At 41.1% G+C, this 12,340-nt stretch overlaps 1 protein-coding gene across 1 annotated transcript in view; it reads right to left on the bottom strand.

The window, feature by feature from the left end:
- The window catches only part of LOC116361740 (protein eyes shut homolog), a gene marked incomplete at its 3' end in the record, with an annotated part of 120,861 nt that overhangs the window by 94,767 nt on the left and 13,754 nt on the right, over positions 1–12,340 (bottom strand). The window contains exons 2-5 of the mRNA XM_031816060.1: positions 10,204–10,375; positions 9,651–9,729; positions 8,480–8,679; positions 4,742–4,866 (exon numbers count right to left, since the gene is read on the bottom strand). Coding sequence (XP_031671920.1) covers positions 4,742–4,866; positions 8,480–8,679; positions 9,651–9,729; positions 10,204–10,265 — 466 coding nt within the window. The remainder of the gene's footprint in view (positions 1–4,741; positions 4,867–8,479; positions 8,680–9,650; positions 9,730–10,203; positions 10,376–12,340) is intronic.

The raw sequence follows: 12,340 nt of genomic DNA on the forward strand, positions 1-12,340 counted from the left end.
GAGGCTATAGACTAGGTGTTTGGATGAGGCTATAGACTAGGTGTTTGGATGAGGCTATAGACTAGGTGTTTGGATGAGGCTATAGACTAGGTGTCTTGATGAGGCTATAGACTAGGTGTTTGGATGAGGCTATAGACTAGGTGTTTGGATGAGGCTATAGACTAGGTGTTTGGATGAGGCTATAGGCTAGGTGTTTGGATGAGGCTATAGGCTAGGTGTTTAGAAGGACATCAGCTATTACAAGAGAAGCAAGGATTTTCTAAAATCCAATAAGTAGATGCTGGTATTGTCTTGTAGGGCAATTGCATTTACGTGTTGTGTTTTACATATTAGTCTACTTAATCATTGCTGTTTGAACTGTCTGACTGCTCTGTACTTGTGACTGTCATTGTGGACTTGTGGATTAGTTTCAGGCCTATTTGTGTAACAGTCTTGCTAATTTGTGGGAGTGGTGTATTGTAGGGGATGTTTTCTTCACCTTTGCCAGGCAATCAGCAATCAGTGCTGAGAGGTGTGTCTTTCACCTCTGCTATGCAATTATTACTAGTACTTCTGTGTTTTTTCAGAGGCAGCTGTTGTAGGCTCGGCCCTAATTTATGTGCTCTCTGACACCTGGAGTTGGAAGACAGAGGACAATGCCAAATGACTAGTCAACCCTTCCCCTTTGAGGGGCCAAAATATTCCTCCCTGTTACAGTATTCAGAGGACTGACTATCGAATGCTATAGAATAATACTGTCATGACTGTCCTGACCAGGTCAGGTTACAGGAGACCACAATCCTACAGATTATCTCTCAACCCCAACAGAGGAGGAGAGATCTAGGGGTCTGAAGATGTGGGGTGTTTTATGACCCCTCAGGCTCCTGGTAAATCTCAGGCCACAGACAAATTCCTTTGTCCTGTTACTATGGAGAACCAGCCTTTAGAACATTAAACATGAAATAAAGGGACTTTGGAACAATGGTTTCCGTCAGCCACAATGGTGGTCATGACGATAGATGGAATATGATAATGTACATCATTTTTGTTTTGTTATTAAAGGTTAATAGATGACGTTATTACGAAAACATTGTAATGTGAAGAGTTTTCCTAGTATATGTTTGATGTTTATACATTGTACGGAAAATATCCAAATCAAAGAGAATGTTTTGGGGAAGATGAAATGTTAAGTTAATTGTCTAAAATTGGATTTGAATAAAATCTAGACCTTGCCTCATTAACTTGGTACGCCCAGAGAATTGCCCTAAAGGCAGTTACGCCCACTTCTGACCCAAGGGTATAAAACCTGTGAGTATATCATTTACAGGAAGACTACATGACCCAAGCTGCAGCCAAGGTCTAGAAGGTCAACGAACCCAAAACAAGTTTGAAGACAAATAAATATTTTTCTTCCCAAGCTACGAATGAGTAGCTGTGTCTAAGCGGGTGAATTCCAGTCGAACCACCTAGCCTCCATCTCCCATCGAATTGTGGTATCTAAAAGGTTTCATTCCTATGCTGTGAGCTCTGAGCTACAGAGCTGTCTATCCTCAGAAGACCCCTTCCATAGCAAGGGTGAGGGAACAGACTCCTAAGCCAAAAGGACACTGACATGGGGAGCACTGTAAACCTGACCATCAAGTATCGTTAGTATCGTTTGATTGGTCAAAAGTGGTTGGTTTTGGGTTGAAAGGTTGCACCTTCATATGTTATAAATGGAATTAAATGCATTTGTTCTTTCTGTCTCTTATCCTGTATCCAGTCCATGGCGGAAGGTTGAATGATCCATTCTCATTTCTTAGGCTTCTAGGCCTCTGATCTAATAAGCATCGCTTTGTTCATGCTTTGTCCTGTACATTAACCTTAGTGTCTATAGGCTTGGAATAATGCTTTATAATGCTTGTTAATGCTTGTAACTGAATTGTAATGCCTTGTATGTGAATCCATTCATTGAACAATGTTAATTAAATATATACCTTTGATATCGAACATTCTCAGACCAATTCTTGCTCGTCTACATCAACTCATTGCCTAATGCTAACGTGTATATTTATCTTTTGGAGTCAGATAAACATTTGAATAGGCTAATTGTTTAGACTTATTACAAATCACATGAGGTATTTATAATATCACATGCACTGTATATACACATAGAGTTGAAGTCGGAAGTTTACATACACTTAGTTTGGAGTCATTAAAACTCGTTTTTTTTCAACCACTCCACACATTTCATGTTAACAAACTATAGTTTTGGCAAGTCGGTTAGGACATCTACTTTGTGCATGACACATGTAATTTTTCCAACAATTGTGTACAGACAGATTATTTCACTTAAATTTCACTGTATTACAATTCCAGTGGGTCAGAAGTTTACATACACTAAGTTGTCTGTAGCTATAAACAGCTTGGAAAATTCCAGAAAATGACATCATGGCTTTAGAAGCTTCTGATAGGCTGATTGACATCATTTGAGTCAATTGGAGGTGTACCTCTGGATGTATTTCAAGGTCTACCTTCAAACTCTGTGCCTCTTTGCTTGACATTATGGGAAAATCAAAAGAAATCAGCCAAGACCTCAGAAAAAAATTTGTAGACATCCACAAGTCTGGTTCATCCTTGGGAGCAATTTCCAAACGCCTAAAGGTACTGCGTTCATCTGTACAAACAATAGTATGCAAGTATAAACACCGTGATACCATGCAGCCGCCATACCGCTCAGGAAGGAAACGTGTTCTGTCTCCTAGAGATGAACGTACTTAGGTGCGAAAAGTGCAAATCAATCCCAGAACAGCAGCAAAGGACCTTGTGAAGATGCTGGAGGAAACGGGTACAAAAGTATATATATCCACAGTAAAACGAGTCCTATATTGACACAACCTGAAAGGCCGCTCAGCAAGGAAGAAGCCACTGCTCCAAAACCGCCATAAAAAAGCCAGACTACGGTTTGCAACTGCACATGGGGACAAAGATCGTATTTCTTTTGAGAAATGTCCTCTGGTCAGATGAAACAAAAATAGAACTGTTTGGCTGTAATGACCATCGTTATGTTTTGAGGAAAAAGGGGGAGGCTTGCAAGCCGAACACCCCCATCCCAACCGTGAAGCACAGGGGTTGCAGCATCATGTTGTGGGGGTGCTTTACTGCAGGAGGGACTGGTGGACTTCACAAAATAGATGGCATCATGAGGAGGTAAAATGATGTGGATATATTGAAGCAATATCTGAAGACATCAGTCAGGAAGTTAAAGATTGGTCGCAAATGGGTCTTCCAAATGGACAATGATCCCAAGCATACTTCCAAAGTTGTGGAAAAACGGCTTAAGGACAACAAAGTCAAGGTATTGGAGTGGCCATCACAAAGCCCTGACCTCAAGCCTATAGAAAATTTGTGGGCAGAACTGAAAAAGTGTGTACGAGCAAGAAGGCCTACAAACCTGACTCAGTTACACCAGCTCTGTCAGGAGGAATGGGCCAAAATTCACCCAACTTATTGTAGGAAGCTTGTGGAAGGCTAATGCTGCCAAATACTAATTGAATGTATGTAAACTTCTGACCCAATGGGAATGTGATGAAAGAAATAAAAGCTAAAATAAATCATTCTCTCTACTACTATTCTGACATTTCACATTCTTAAAATAAAGTGGTGAACCTAACTGATCTAAGACAGGGAATTCTTGCTAAGATTAAATGTCAGAAATTGTGAAAAATTGAGTTTGAATATATTTGGCTAAGGTGTATGTAAACTTCTGACTTCAACTGTATTACTGCCCACTACACTGTAAGCGGGGGTACTGTCAAGCGGCGGTGATCTGAGCCCTGGTGGACACCAGTCGTGAGAGCACGTGGTGCAGACACTGATCTGTCTGCTAAATGACTAAAGTGTAAAAATGTCAAATTAATGCTTTATCTGTAAGCAAAATACAAGTATTGATCCACCCACACCTGAAGAGATGCTGTGCTAGCTTTTCACCATAAATAATTAAAGTGGTAAGAAAATGATTTATAATCTATTGCAACATGTTTTGCAAGAGATCTAGGCCTGTTATCTGATTTTACTGGGAGATGAAAAATAGATTGATTTGCTTTGAATCATAAAAAAATGATTGATAATGTCAATCATCATTGTACAACATCAGTATTCTGCAACACATAGGCCTGCTAGAATAGCGATAAAGCCGATCTGAGTCCATGTCCAGTGACGTATTGTAACCAATCTACATCCCAGTAACTTACCTACTCTGCAGTTAGAGCGTCAGTGTTAACCAGGTATATATTTCAAAAACATTAATATATACACTGAGTGTACAAAACATTAGGAACACCTTCCTACTATTGAGTTGCACCCCCGATCTTAGTTGTTGTCCAGTGACTTACCTGCCCTGAAGTGGCAGAGGTAGCCATGAACCAGGTCATAGAATGCATTATAAACTGGGTAGTTAGAGCTCTGAATGCTGATTGGCTGAATGCTGTGGTATATCAGACAATATGCCATGGGTATGAAGCAAACATACTTTTTTATATTGGTAACCAGTTTATAATAGCAACAAGGCACATGGGGGGTTTGTGGTACAGTACAGTATATGGCCAATATACTGTCCCGCGGCTAAGGGCTGTATCCAGGCACTCCACATTGCGTCGCGCTTAAGAACAGCCCTTAGCCGTGGTATAGTGGTCATATACCACACCTCATTTGGCCTTATTGCTTCATTATAACCACCTTGTCATGCATTATAACTGTTACCAATCTTAGTTAATGTACTCACCTGCCCTGCAGTGACAGAGGTATCCGTTAAGCAGGTCTCGGCAGATAGCCCCGTGGAGACATGGATCTGAACAGCATTCATTAACGTCCATCTCACAGAAGTCCCCTATGAAACCTGCTGGACAACTGGGAGAAGACAAGGATATCGCATAGAAGTCATTTAACATATCTAATCAAATCAAACTTCACTTGTCACATGCGCCGAATACAACAAGTGTAGACTTTACTGTGAAATGCTTACTTACAAGCCCTTAACCAACAGGTGTAGACTTTACTGTGAAATGCTTACTTACAAGCCCTTAACCAACAGGTGTAGACTTTACTGTGAAATGCTTACTTACAAGCCCTTAACCAGATCAAGAAGAAGAAAATATTTACCAACTGGACTAAAATAAAAAGAAACAATAAAAAGTGACACAATAAAAATAACAATAATGAGGCTAACAAGTGCTCAGCATATGTGGGAACTCCTTTAAGACTGTTCCAGGTGAAGCTGGTTGAGAAAATGCCAAGAGTGTGCAAAGCAGGCATCGAGACATCCAGTTTCTGTTCGAGTGATCGTTAGAATGGGCAAAATGAGTGACCTAAGCGATGCCAGGCATACCAGTGATCGTCGATGCCAGGTATACCAGTTCCAGGCATACCAGTTCCAGGCATACCAGTGCCAGGCATACCAGTGCCCGGCATACCAGTTCCAGGCATACCAGTGCCAGGCATACCATTTCCAGGCATACCAGTTCCAGGCATACCAGTGCCAGGCATACCAGTGCCATGCATACCAGTGCCAGGCATACCAGTTCCAGGCATACCAGTGCCAGGCATACCAGTTCCAGGCATACCAGTTCCAGGCATACCAGCTCCAGTATCTCAGAAACGGCCGGCCTCCTGGGCTTTTCATGCACAACAGAGTCTAGGGTTTACTGAGAATGGTGCGACAAACAAAAACCTTCCAGTTAGCGGCAGTCCTGTGGGCAAAAAAACAGCTTGTTGATGAGAGGTCAAAGGAGAATAGCAAGAATGGTGCAAGCTAATAGGCGGGCCACATGCAGGCAAGTAAAGGCACAGTACAACAGTGGTGTGCAGAAAGACATCTTGGAATGCACAGCTCCTCAGTCTTTGTCACTGATGGGCTTAAGCAGCAGACGAACCCACCGGCTTCCACTCCGATCAGCTAAAAACGAGAAGTATACAGAGCCAGATGCTGCATCATATTTTAAATCATTTGTAGAAAAGACACTTTATTTCCCTGTCATGTAGCATTATGAACATCCTGTGTCACTTTACTTGGACTAAGAAAACAGACTTTATGACACTGTCAAGAAGCATTATGACCATCATAATCATATAATCCAGATAGGCCTGTCACGTACATGCCCTTATGTCAGTCATCAGTCTAAAAGAGGGTGTCTTGTCCTGCTCCTGAAATCTGCTCCTACATTCATCCCAGTCACCAGAAACAGAGAACTGGGATAGGTGCATGTCCGACATCAATGTTTGCACAATTACAATGATACTTTAATATGGTCCATTAAAAATATAATATATAATATAAACATACTGTTGACACGTAGGCTATGGTGTAATGGAATGTTTTGCTTTGTGGGTTTTAACACTTATGTAGGTGTCATAACCAGCCATAAAATAACTCAATATATGTCATAACAGGTCTAAATATATGTGTCATGACAGTGTTATGACCATATTATAACAGGTTATGACAAGTTGTGTCAGCTGTTATGACACATTATGACATAGTTATGACGCTGGGTGTCAAGTAAAGTGTTACCATATTAAGTATAGCAGTGGCATAGAAGTAGCATAAAACCGGTCTAGACTACTCTGCAGTATTGACAGTGATAGCTTGGGGGGGAAAGCAGTTTTACTACACACAACATAAAGTAACAATCTCTAGAATGCATTCTCACCATCCAAGTCCTATTCATGTCCATGGGTATTATAATAATGTGGCTGAAATGCATTCGCATAGGACTCCTCAAATCTCTGGAGACACCAGCAGATTGAGAACGGACGTCTTACTTCAAGGAGACACTACCTGCGTCCCAAATGGAACCCTATTACCTACCTGTAAACAGTGCACTACTTGTGACCAGAGCCCCATAGGGTTTTGGTCAAATAAAGGGCACTATAAAGGGAATAGGGTGCCGTTTGGAACAGAACCAACATCCAACCATTACCAAGCTAGGAAATGGAACTGCAATTTAAACTGTCTCCATGCTGCTTGTCCCCGAGGCTGGTCGAATTGCCATCAAATCCAGACATCACATTCAACCATCCAATCTGTTGCAATCCTGACACCACGCATAATATTGGATGGATCTCTATATACCAAATCGACTGAACTGCATGCAGTCTGTCGCTGGTTGCAACCTATAACATCCATGCTTGTATCCATTATCCTAATGAGAAAGAGTGTTATTCCCTCACGTACAGTTTATGATTACAATACATTGTGTCATTTCGTGTTAAAGACACATTAGATTGACATGTGACTCGTCACCAAGGAAATGGAGACAACAGAACACGCCTTCTTTTCTAAATCACTTCAACATATGGCATCTACTGCATACCCATAAAAATGCAGCATTTGTTTAACCAAAAAGAAAACCTAGCATACGGAAAGTAAAGCATATGCACACAACTTCAGCATTCATTTCACAAAAAATAAACATTGAATTATAATTGAGTATACAGAGCCAGATGCTGCAGCATGACACCCAACTGTCCTCCAACTGTTGATAACAGACTAAACATTACTGCAGCAGGCAGGCAGCCCTTCTCTGTCTGCGTCCCAAATGTCTGTTCCCTTTACAGTGCACTACAGGACTCTGGTCAGAAGATGTAGGGACTAGGGTACTGTTTGGGATGCGACCCTCTGTCTTTACACTAGACCACAGTGACTTACGGCCCTGAACCTGAGCATATGTGCTACAGCTAAGACAATGTAATTAACAGCGAGACGTCGAGGGGACCCACGCTGTGGCAAATCTACACCCTATTACTGCAGTGCAGTGTCTGGCTATATTCACAATGTGAAGGGAGGGAGGACGGCTCATAGTAATGGCTGGACTGGAATCAATGGAACGCTAACAAACACATGGAAACCATTGTGTTTGTTGTGTTTAGTTTCATTCATTCCAGTCCAGTCATTACTATGAACAGTCCTCTGATTTAAAGTGAGACCAGACTCCACTGATTGAGCTAGACTTCATACATCACACAGGGGAGGGAGAGCGTGTTAATAGGAAATGACATGACACGGTTCTGTTGCTGTGGCAACCTGACATTAAACCAATCAGATGTATGTCAATCTGAGAGATGAGGGGGCAGCGTGACTTCAGTCTGATGGGAGGCGGTGGTTTAATTCAACTCATAATACAGAGACTGTGTCAAAACATGCAGATCATAACACTGGATAATGTTGTATTACTTCACTTACAGCCGACAGGTATCAGGCTTTGTAACTTGTTATACGCATGTATATATATATATACAGTATGTCTTTATTATGAATTATTAAAATGAGTCCTTGGAGCAAAAATCTGTGTATCCAAACAGGTAAATGTTTGAGGTGCTATAATACTGTAATATATTGGATTAATTGAAAAATATATATAAAAGAATCCAAGTTTCTACATGTACATATTATATACAGATATGTATATATTGATATGTATGTATTATACATACACATGACTACATGATGAATAGATTCACTGACCTGCAGGTGAAATTGGAGCCTTGGCCATCGAGACAAGTCCCTCCATTTAAACACAGGGTGACATTGGTGGGGGTTTCGAGACAGACGTCTATGTCAATGTCACAGTTCTTTCCAGTGTATCCATCCAGGCAGAAACACGCATATTTATCAATCAAGTCCACACAGGAGCCACCATTCAGACACGGACTGGAACTACACTCCTGTAGATGGGGAAATAGCATCATGTAAAACACGAGACCTAGGGCCTGTATTTATAGTGTCTCAGAGTAGAAGTGCTGATGTAGGACCAGTTTACTTTCGCCTTTTAAGATCATAATATTGATATTACATGATCCTAGATTAGCACTCCGACTCTGAACGAAAACACTAACTATAAATATCCACAACTGCATGGTGGTTCTAACATAGCTATATAGATAAACAGAATATCGTAAGAGAATGACTTGAATATGAATACATAGGCCTGTATGAAAACGTGACTGTTAAAATGCGTAATTGACTATGTTGGATGATGAGTTAAAAGAGTATGTGCAGAATTGTAGATTAGAATGGAGTCTTTAATAAGAGCCTCTGATTGCACATTCCAGAGCGGAACCTCAGAGAGACATTCCGGCTGCCTTAGCATTCTATTCTATCAGCGCAGTGCTCTCTCTGGAGGCCTACTGAAGCTGGGCTGGGTATTAAAATCAATTAGGGATTAGGGTGAGGCGATTCCTTTTAATCAGGTATTTATACAATGCTTACATGATCATGTAGCTCAATTGACTTATGCTGTAGGAGAATCGATGTGGCTTGTGAATGGGGAAAGGAGAGAGATGGCACACTGGAGCAGCTCTGGTCTGATTAGAATAGAGACTAATCATCTGGATCTTCCTGGTTTGCATGTTTTGGAATGTTGTACAATAATGAGATGTGATGCACAGTCACTATTACAAAATATTAAAAGTCCATAGTGAAATGACACTATTTTATGTCACTATAGTGAAATATAAGTCATAGGTCACTGTTAATTACAAATAACTCATTTGTCAGTTTGGCTGAAATATAACTACAATGTTTAGCGAAATGACACTATTTTAACATATTCTAATGAGACCATGTTATGTAATGATGATGACTCCCATGCAGGATGGTCTTACCAGATACCCAACTATCACTCAGCTCAACTCACATCAATGTTCATTTCACATCTGGCACCAGTCCATCCCAATTCACACTGACAGTAATACACATCCACTCCATCAATGCACCTGGGAAGATAAGAGAGAAACATAACATAACAAAACAGGCCTATATAGCGTTGCCAAGTCCCAGGTCCCACTCTGGTCTAGGCCTCTAGTATATTAAAAGGCTAAACACTGAGAGAAGGCAAATATCTGAAATCACTATTTGCTTATCATGGGAATGTAAACTGAGGTAATTGAGGTCAAATGGACATATAGTAGGTACAAAGTGTGTACAGTACACAAGCCTTATTTCCCACCCTTATACATTACACACCATTAAACACCATTACACACCATTACACACCACTACACACCATTACACACCATTTCTATCCTCCATTTCCACAGCAATTTTCTTTTTTTTTCATTTAAAAAAACAACAACACTTTATTTACAATTTTTCTAAACAACACACATCTCCTTCCCTGGACTGGCGTTTTATATTCAGCAGGAGAAGCACTAACAGTTTTACTGGTAATGAACGCTTCCGTTGTTTACCTCCCGTGAAGACAGGGGCCCGACATGCATTCATCAAAGTTGGTCTCGCAATGGAAACCCATGAAGCCTCCAGCACATAAGCATTGGTATCGATTGGGACCATCCACACAGCTCCCGTCGTTTTGGCACGGGTTCGACACACACTCGTCTACGCTCAGTTCACACCACGTCCCTGGGAATAAATGACATCTATTAACATAGAAAACACATTATATATATATTATACCACACAGCACATAGAATATGAACATGTACCAACACAATACATGTTCACTGTGAGTTCTCGATCATGGAAAGAGGTGAAATGGCTGGTTAAATAATTGATTTGAGTTTAGATGCACCTCAATACATTGAATCAATACAGGGTGAACACTCTCTCGCTTCAATGACTGTACTTGTAGCAGAAACAGTTAAGGTTTTTCAATAACGGCAATAAGACAGAGACGCAAGTGTAGGTGAAGAGAGATGACTGCTTCCATAAAGTTGTGTATGTTTGCATTGTGTAGTACGGCATACATTACATTATGTACGTTATGTTTGTTGCATTAGGTTGCAGCATATACACTGGACAGACTGTGCAATATCTAATCCTGTGTTACATATTGTTGTTCAGCTCACAGTAAAGGTGGCACCAGTCACTGTATAACCACAGGTCTATAGGTGTCTTCACCCCTGCAATAATACATCTTCCTCCACACTGTTACCATCACCTGATTAGACAGTCAGAGGAACAGTCCTCACGACCTGTCTTCACTTGGGTGAATCTAATTGTGAAAACACATTATCACTGTCGAATACAGTTGCTGTCACGTGGAAATCCCATTAACAACTGCACACAGTCATTCAGTACCACACCTGGGATCAAATACTATTTGAAATATTATTAAATACATTATCTGTGTACGATAGTTATTTATTATTACGGGTTTTACTTTTCTGTTATTTCTCTCCTGTCTTTCTCTCTGTATTGTTGGGAAGGGCCTGTAAGTAAGTATTTCACTGTTAGTCCATGTCACGCCCTGACCTGAGTATTCTTTGTTTTCTTTTATATTTTGGTTAGGTCAGGGTGTGACATGGGTGATGTATGTGTTTTTCTACTGTCTAGGGGTTTTGTAAGTTTACGGGGTTATTTACCATCTAGGTGTTTATGTATGTCTATGGTTGCCTAGATTGGTTCTCAATTAGAGGCAGCTGTTTATCGTTGTCTCTGATTGAGAACCATATTTAGGCAGCCATCCAAGGGTATTTGGTGGGTTATTGTCTATGTGATGTTGCATGTTAGCACTCTGTCACGTTCGACTGGTTAGTTAGTTTGTTTGTTTGTTTGTTTGAGTGTATTTAGTGTTTTTTCCGTCTTTCATTAAATCATGCATTCACACCACGCTACGCTTTGGTCCGCTTCTTACGGCGATCGTGACAGTCCACCTGTTGTTAACAAAGCATGTGACAAATACGATTTGATTTGATTGAGCTTGCCTGGCGCAACGAAACGAACATCATGACCGCAAAATTGCAAACCCTGCACATCTGGCACTCCCAAACCCCGCCCATCTGGCACTCCCAAACCCCGCCCATCTGGCACTCCCAAACCCCGCCCATCTGGCACTCCCAAACCCCGCCCACCCGGCACTCCCAAACCCCGCCCATCTGGCACTCCCGGAACACTATAAGTATTTTAAAGACTTCAAGTAGTATTTGAACCCAGGTATGTCCAGTATATAAGGAAAACGTATAGCTTTATGTATGCTTTACTCTAGCAAGAGGTGGAGAATATAGATCACCATTCAACAATGTGCTGCTGACTAGGGAATCTATACTGTAGCATTGCGCTGATGTCATCTACATTATCACTCAGGCAGCATGCTACTAATGATGGGTGAATAAAGGGTGTTGACCCAAATAACAACGATGGATTATCAAGGGGGTCCCTGGTCTGTAGTAAATAACAACGGTCTCTGTAGATGGATTATCAAGGGGGTCCCTGGTCTGTAGTAAATAACAACGGTCTCTGTAGATGGATTATCAAGGGGGTCCCTGGTCTGTAGTAAATAACAACGGTCTCTGTAGATGGATTATCAAGGGGGTCCCTGGCCTGTAGTAAATAACAACGGTCTCTATAGATGGATTATCAAGGGGG

This window comes from Oncorhynchus kisutch, unplaced genomic scaffold (genome assembly GCF_002021735.2).
Source record: "Oncorhynchus kisutch isolate 150728-3 unplaced genomic scaffold, Okis_V2 scaffold738, whole genome shotgun sequence".
Lineage (NCBI taxonomy): Eukaryota > Metazoa > Chordata > Actinopteri > Salmoniformes > Salmonidae > Oncorhynchus > Oncorhynchus kisutch.